General features: G+C 53.4%; 1 protein-coding gene across 1 annotated transcript; it reads left to right on the top strand.

Moving 5' to 3' along the window:
• The first annotated feature begins 3,406 nt into the window (after window positions 1-3,406).
• On the top strand, window positions 3,407-5,502 carry GUCA2A (guanylate cyclase activator 2A). The gene is made up of 3 exons (XM_079129117.1): window positions 3,407-3,625; window positions 4,567-4,774; window positions 5,226-5,502. Exons 1-3 carry the CDS (start codon window positions 3,551-3,553, stop codon window positions 5,288-5,290), a joined length of 348 nt encoding a protein of 115 aa, XP_078985243.1. The 5' UTR covers window positions 3,407-3,550; the 3' UTR covers window positions 5,291-5,502.
• Window positions 5,503-7,786: the final 2,284 nt, after the last annotated feature.

The raw sequence follows: 7,786 nt of genomic DNA, 5'->3' as shown, positions 1-7,786 counted from the left end.
CAGGGCAGGGCTTCCCTGACAGTAGGCAAAGCCCACAGTTTCCTGCCGTGTGTGGGAGGTGGGTCTGGTTTCCACAGCTGACAAGCACCTATCTCAGAGCCTAGCACAGAGTGAGTCCTGATCAGTGTTAACCGTCATCATTAATGTGACTCTGACAGTGGCTGCAACCTTGCTGATTCCAGAATGATCTGCGGCCCCCAGTGAGCACCCTGTATGAGCATGGGGGCCTCCACTCAGGTGCTGCTTTTAGCCACTCACAGGCCTGGTGAGGGGCATGCCGGAAAGAGCATAGAGGCCGCTGGAGCGCAGAGGAAGGGTGGTCTTAACCCTGGCTCCCAGGGGCCTGGTTGGGCTTGGTTAGGAAAGTCCTAGAAGAGTTGAAATTTGCAATTTCCCCAATTCTCAGAGGCTGAAACTGAGGCCCAGAAAGGTCACACAGATTTTAAATAGTGGAACTGGATTTAATTCAGGGCTGCCTGGCTCCAAAGCCTGAGCTCAGACCTCTGGGTATAGTCCCTGCTTCCTCGTCCCCTCCTGGGGAGTCCTTTGGAATCTTGGTTGAATGGTGAGGAGCTCCACAGCGGTCTGCTCATGGTGACCCTGAGTGCTGGGCAAGGCTGCCTGGCCTTCCTCCAAAGGTTTGGGCAGCTTCTGGTGGGGTTCAGTGGAGAGGCAGGAGTGGAGGGGACATGGCCTGGGAAGCCACAGAGGAGCAAGAGTTTGCCAGAAGTGGTGGTCTTGGGATGCAAGAAAGCCAAACAGCCCCAGATCTGCCTCCGGTCCACAGGAATGATGAAGAGTGTGGGTTGCTGGGGACCAAGGACTCAGGACTCAGGGTGTGGGTGTGGGGCCTAGAAAGCTTGGGGTTCTGGGAAGATCCCCAATATCTAGCTTCTAACAGCCTCAGGGGAGGCTGAGATCCTATGTCCCCTGGAGAGGAGGGAGGGGGCCTGAATTCACAGTTGGTACCAGGCTGGGGAGGGGACCTGTGGGGCCAGAGAAGAAGAGCTGGTTCCCATTTCCCAGTACAGATGTCAGAGGTGGGTTGGTTTGGGCAGGACCCAAAGGGCCAAGGCCTAGGAGCTACTTCCTCTTTCCCACCAAGGAGCAATATCACTCCCACAGTCCCTGACCCCTCCATCCCTGCTCTATTCCAGGCCAGTCCTGGCCAGGGGGCTGTGGGAAGAAGAGGCATCAGGAACTAAAGTCCCCTCCCCTTACCCCAACCTGCTGTGTCTTAGGAGGGGACAGAGGCTGAAGAACCAAAGTGAGTCAGAGAATCCACCCAAGCCCCATCCTTGAGGCCAAATCAAATCCCAATGCAGCTTTCACCTCACATGTAATCCCAGACCCAACCCCAATCATAAACCCCGCCCAGCCACACCTCCGCCCTCAACTGCAAATCAACTCCAGTCCCAACCCTACAGGAGCCCTAACAAACCTCATGGCAACCTCCGCATGAGTAAGTCTCCACATCAGGCCAATCCTAACTGGGCCCCTAGTTCCAAACCTAACCCTGTTCCCAGCACTGCCCTATTCCCAGCCTAACCCTGGCCCTAATCCAAATCCCAGTTCAAACCCCAACAAGGACTCCCATCCCCAACTGCTACAGCAGTCTTGCCCTAACTCAGCCGCAGGGCCAACCCCTCGCCTAAAGCTGTCGTCCTTAATCCCACTCAGGTCCAGCCAGCCTGGGTGTTCCTGATGCTCATCCCCTTCAGGCACCCCTGTCAGTCCCAGTGGCGTTGCTGGCCTTGCCTCCAACCAGCTCCCTCCAGACCCCTACCCTGTGCTTAGCTCACAGAGGCCACTGCACGAGTAGACCTCTGCAGGCACACACGCGCACACACTCACACACCTTAGCGTGCGCAGACATATGTGCGTACACAGACATACAAACCTACACAGATGCCCCGAAGTGTGCAGATTGACACACCATGGCACACATACACTTCCCAGTGGACACACACACAACGTGACATACATAGACACATACACCCCAACATACATGCACACACCTCAGCATATACACAGACATACACATGACCTCTGTGACCCACACTTTCCCGCACACACACCTTTCAGGGTACACACACATCTTGGCATGCACAATACACACCCATGTTGGTGTGAATGCATGCACTTGGGTGTACACAGACACACACACACACACACCAGCAAGGGGAGGGAGGTCCAGCAGAGCTCCGAGGTGAATCAAATATTTCCTGGCCCTCCCTGAGGCCTGGGCCCTGTGTAGTTCCCTGCTCCAGGGACTCTGCTCCCTCCAGCCTCTTCTTCAAGGCAGCTACTCAGCAGATCCAGGATTCCGGCCCCACCTCCTCCCTTGGCACCTAGCCAGGGTGTGGAGCAGCACAATGGGAGCTCGGAGCCACCTTCTCCCCTGTGCAGGGTGCTCACAGAATGAGCACACACTGCGGGGCGGGCTCAGTCCCAAGGGATCAGATTGGGGGTGCACAGGACACATCAAGCAGTCCCACCCTGTACCGCCTGTGGAAGGGCAGCAATCCCATCAGGAGGAGATCGGGTGAGGGCACTCTGAGGCTGCAGGGCCGGCAGGATCAAGGGGCCAGCACAGGAAGAGACAGGTTGTAGCTTAGGCAGGTGACACAGAGCGGGCAATGGGGACCAGGATCTGCCGCTGATAACGGTGTAACAAATGAACCTCTGCTGAGTGCTTCCTGTGTACCAGGCTTTGGGCTAGACATTGAAAGCCTCATCTAACCCTCAAAACCTTAACACCTGCCCACAAGGTAGATATTCTTATTGGTCCCAACGGAGGACACTGGGACAATGAGACTCAGAAAAGGTCTAATCTGCCCAGGTCACACACATCCAAATGGGGCAGTAGGTGCATTCAAACGCAAGCCTGGGGGTGGCAGAGCCGAGCCCCTCCTTGGTCCAAGACCTCAGATGGGCCATTTAGTCATTACGCCCCAACCGCTCCCCTTCCCAGGCCGACTTACATTTCCCTGGGCCTCTCTTACCTCCCTGCTTGTCCCAGAAACAACTCCCTCTGCACAAAATGACCCTCTACCCCATCCCACCTCAGAGAGGCCCCCCCACCCCAGCCCCATTCTCCTGGCCTCAGTGCTGGTACCACCTCCTTGGGAAACACTCCTAAACTTCCCGTCCCTGTTGTGAGGTGGCCCCTCCCTGCACCCCACCCCCACCATAGCCCTGTTGCCCCCACCCTAATGGCCCTGAATGTCGTCAATGTCTGGGTCCCGGCTTTCCTCCTCAAGGGTAGGGCTGGGTCTGCAGGCCCCACCCCACAGCACAGGGCCCGACCCAATCTGCCTGTGGGTCAAAGTGGTGCCCTGGGAGGGGCCGGGGCTCTGCCAGGCCCGAGTTGATCTCTTATCTCCCAGGGCTGCCTTGAACCTTATCTGATGAGGCCTGACAGGCAGCAGATGAGACACTGACACAAGCTCAGGGTTATTCAGTAACCCTGACCTCTTTAAAAGCCCCACTGTTTGCTGTGACAGCCAGACGGGCTGCTCCTCAGGCCGGGGCTGAGAGAACTGCTGCCATGAACACCTTCCTGCTCTCGGCGCTGTGCCTCCTGGGAGCCTGGGCTGCTCTGGCAGGGGGCGTCACGGTGCAGGTAAGCCCCATCCCTACCTGGCCCCTGAGAGCGCACACTGTCCTTGGGGCTGGAGTGAAGGTGCATTCGAGGCTTGCACTTCCTTGGGGAGCCCCCTTCCCAGTCCTGCCAGATACATAACTTTCGCTTCAAACCTGGAGCAGAAAGAACCCAGGTAGGAGAGAACATGGTGTGAGAGGTGAGTGATGGGGTGCCTGTCAGTAATGGTGCCTCCCCAGGTTTCTTGCTGAGGCCCCACCAGCACCCTGGGAGGAGATTGTCTGTAGCTCCATTTTACAGGGGAAGGAAACTGAGCCCCAGAGAAGTTCTATAAAAGAGGTGTCAGCTGAGAAACGAAAAAGCTGGATTCAAACCCAGGTCTTGCTCTGCACACAGTCCTGTGCTCAGCTGGAGCATCCCTCTGGAACTGTGAGGACACTCCAGAGGTCCAGCTGGATGGCTGTGACAACGGACAACGGGGACGGTGCCAAGCAGGCTGGCATCCAGTTGGGGGTTCTGCTTGCTATGAGAGACTCCAAGAGTCTATTAAACAAAAACCAGGCTGCGGGCTGGAGATGGGGGCCCGGTGAGCAGCCAGACGTCTCTGGCAAGGGAAGGCAGCCTGTGCATGGCTGTGTGGAGCTAGGGCGCCTGAGTCCCCCTGCTCCTCTCCCTAAAATCAGCGCACCAACTCCTCCTCAGGCGCCTACTGTGTCCCCCGCGCTCCATGTCCATTTTCTTCATTACTCATAAGAGCAGGCTGAACCTGAGGCCTCCAGAGTGGCCAGAGTCCCAGAGCAAAGCCAGCAGGGCAGGCGCCAGCTCTTACCCCTACTGGCCCACTGGAGCGTCTCTTTCCCAGGCACACCACTCATGTGCCACAGAGCTGTGATTGCAGGGTTGGGGTTGGGGTCACGCCAGGAAGCTGCAGCCTGCCCTCACGTTCCGGTTGTCTTTCTCAGGATGGAGACTTCTCCTTTCCCCTGGAGTCAGTGAAGAAACTTAAAGACCTCCAGGATTTCCCAGAGCCTAAGATTGGGAACCGCAGGAACCTTGTGCCCATCCTTGGTGAGCCTGTGGCTCCTGCGCTCTGTAGCCACTCCGCGTTCCCAGAAGAACTCAGGCCTGTCTGCAAGGAGCCCAATGCAGAGGAGATCCTGCAGAGGCTGGGTGAGCGGCCTCCTCTGGGAAGGCTGGGCTGGGGAATTCTCTGACCGATGCCTCTTGAGGAAGAGAAGTTCTACGGTTGGGGTTCGGAGAAGAGGCTGGGTTCTAATTGGTGGGTCTGTTGGGCTCACTGCTACGATTAGTTCCAAGTTGTCACTGACAAGACATAGGAAGATCTTGTTCAGACCGATGGGTTGGTAGGTAGTGCTGAGTGCCCCAACGGCTGGTCCTGGCGTTAGCTCCTTTCTGGGTAGAAGCTCCACTCTGATTGGACAGTTCCAGTGGTCCACATGCCCTGTTTTGGATGGAAAGTCCTGCGTGGGTCAGAGAGGCCAGGCTTGTCAGGCCTCTCCTGGGGACTGGGGTAGCTGATGTCCAAGCTGTGGCTGGAGGGAGGCAGGGGCCTTGGGGGAGGGAAAGCTGGCTCTCATCAGGCCCCATCTCTCCTGTCCAGAGGCCATCGCTCAGGACCCGAGCACGTGTGAGATCTGTGCCTACGCTGCCTGTGCTGGATGCTAGGGCGGTGATGCTCGCTGCGCTCTCCCCAACCCTGCAGGGAAGCCCTTTCTCCTGCTGGCAGGGTGGCCTGTGATATGTCCACTCCTAGCTGCACAATGTGCCCTGCCCCAGAATTGGGGGTGGGGGTGGGGTGTGAGGAGAGAGCAGCCCAGAGAGGGGCTGGGGGGCTGGAGATCCGTCAACGCTTGGCCAATAAACCAGATTCCAGAGTCCTTCTGGTGTTGCCTTCATTCCTTGCCTCACCCACAAGTCTAGCCATCATCCAGGTTTGTGTGCCTGTCCTACCCCGGGAAACTCGGGGTTTAGCTTGCCAAAGTGGAAGGACCCCATTCTCCCTGCTAAGCTATCCCCTGCTTGGACTGCCACCACACACAGGTACAGAGGGGACATGAATCTCTAGACCATCACTTCGGAGTGTGGAACCACTGCTGTTCTTTCACAACTCCTGGGAGTGCCAAAATCACAAAGCCACATGTGGGCACAGGGACCTGTCTGAACTGGCTAGGATGGCCAACCCAGCTGGCTGATCTGAGATCAGTGTCAAGCTCTTCATATTTAAGGCACCCAGACTTGGCTCCCTCTGACTGCCCTCCCCATCTATGACCATCTCCTTTGCTCTCCTCACCTCTACCCTGACCCTCTTCCTGCACCCCTGTGCAGGTGAACCACCTAGGCTCCAAGGCAGCACTCCATGGCCTCTCCTCAAGCTGTCTTGTTGATTGCCCCGACGAGAGTCGTAGGGCTCCCACTCTGTCCTTGGTGCTCCCTGTGCACTTTGATTTCCCACTCTCCTCGCATGACTCTGTCTACCCTGTTGTGCTGTGTCTGGGGAAGTCTCTCCAGCCCCACACAGGGTGAAGTCTGCCCACATGACGCTCACAGGGGGATAGGCTAGGGCAGGGGGGAGCTAGGACAAGGTGGTTTCAGACCTGAGCCCTCAACATGCTGTGTGACCTTAGAAAGGAAGTAAGGCCAGTTAGTGAAGGGAGAGGGAACAAGGAAAGAGATCACCAGCGTCCTCCTTGGGTTGCAGGGTGGAGAGGAAGTGCCACAGAGACATTCAGGTCAGATTCCCATGATCTGTGGCACTCAGTGGATGACATCTCTTCCAGCTGAGGTCAGGGTAGCCTTTGTGAAATATGTTTTCATTAGCCTTTGAGGATTTACATCAGAATGGATGGAACTTTAAAACCAATGTAGAAGAGGAAGGAAGAGAAATTTCCAGAAGGTGAGGATGGTGGACTCACATACACACAGAGGTACTAGAATAGTTCTGCCCTGACAGTGTGGAGCCTGGGAGGCAGTCAGGACTGGGTTTGAGCCTGAACATGTCATTCATGAGCTGTGTGTCCCTCTCTGAAACTTGGTTTCCTCATCTGGAAATCAGGATGAGAACAGATCCTACCTCCCAAGGTGGCTGGGAGAGTTGATGAGATGTGTGGTGGGTAGAATCATTGAATGCTTGAACTCTGGAGTCAGACTCTCTGGCAATTAATCCTGGCTTTGTTTGTTATAGCTGTATGACGGTGGATAGTTTACTCAGTTTCCTTGTCTGTAAAATGGGATAGCAAGAATCCCTGTTTTATGGAGTTGAGTGAAGATAAGATGAAGTAATACTGGAAAAGTTTTTAAAACTCCATCAATCTTCAAAAACCAACAGGTCAAAGAAGAAATTAAAAGGAAAACTGAAAGATATCTTCGGACATACAAAAATAAAAACACCAAATACCAAAAATTATGGGGTGTAGCAAAAGCAGTTCAAAGAGGGAAGTTTATGGCACTAAATTCCTACATAGAAAAAGATTTCAAATAAGCAATTTAATATTACACCTTGAGGAACTAGAATAATAGCTACTAGTAAAGAAGAACTTCTACTAACTTAGACCAAAGTTAGTAGAATGAAGGAAATAATAAAATCAGAATAGAAATAAATGAAATAGACTAGAAAAACAATAGAATAATTAACAAAACCAAGTTAATCTTTAGAAAGATGAAAAAATTGACAAACCTTTAGCTAGACTTAGAAGGGAAAAAAGGAAGAAGACTCATAAAAAATATCAAAAGCTTTTCTTCTAAGATCAGGACTAAAACAAGGATGCCCATTCTTCTTACTTCTGTTCAACATAGTAATGAAAATTCTAGCAAGAGAAATTAGGTCAGAAAAAAATAAATAAATAAAAGGCACGCAACTCAGAAAGGAAGAAGTTGAATTGTCTTTGTAGAAAACCTGATCTTATATACAGAAAACCCCAAAGACTTCACAAAAAAAAAAAAAAAAAAAACCTTTTTAGAACTAGTAGACAAGTTGCCCATACAAAAATTAACATACGAAAATCAATAGCATTGCTTGGTGCGGTGGTGCACACCTATAATCCTAGTGGTTTTGGAGGCTGAGGCAGGAGGATTGCAAATTCAAAGCCAGCCTCAGCAATTCAGTGAGCCCCTAAGTAACTTAGCAAGACCCTGTCTCTAAATAAAATATCAAAAAGGGCTGGG

Source organism: Sciurus vulgaris, assembly GCF_902686455.1.
Source record: "Sciurus vulgaris genome assembly, chromosome: 1".
NCBI classification, from domain to species: domain Eukaryota; kingdom Metazoa; phylum Chordata; class Mammalia; order Rodentia; family Sciuridae; genus Sciurus; species Sciurus vulgaris.
The sequence above is the reverse complement of the archived record's forward strand: the minus strand, read 5'-3'. Positions and strand labels throughout refer to the sequence as shown.

What these genes read in the sequence shown, in the direction of transcription:
- GUCA2A (XM_079129117.1), top strand. Translation starts at nt 3,551, where the DNA reads ATGAACACCTTCCTGCTCTCGGCGCTGTGCCTCCTGGGAGCCTGGGCT. An exon ending in CAGGGGGCGTCACGGTGCAG is followed by an intron (nt 3,626 to 4,566) that starts GTAAGCCCCATC and finishes TGTCTTTCTCAG; the next exon opens with GATGGAGACTTCTCCTTTCC. An exon ending in GGAGATCCTGCAGAGGCTGG is followed by an intron (nt 4,775 to 5,225) that starts GTGAGCGGCCTC and finishes TCTCCTGTCCAG; the next exon opens with AGGCCATCGCTCAGGACCCG.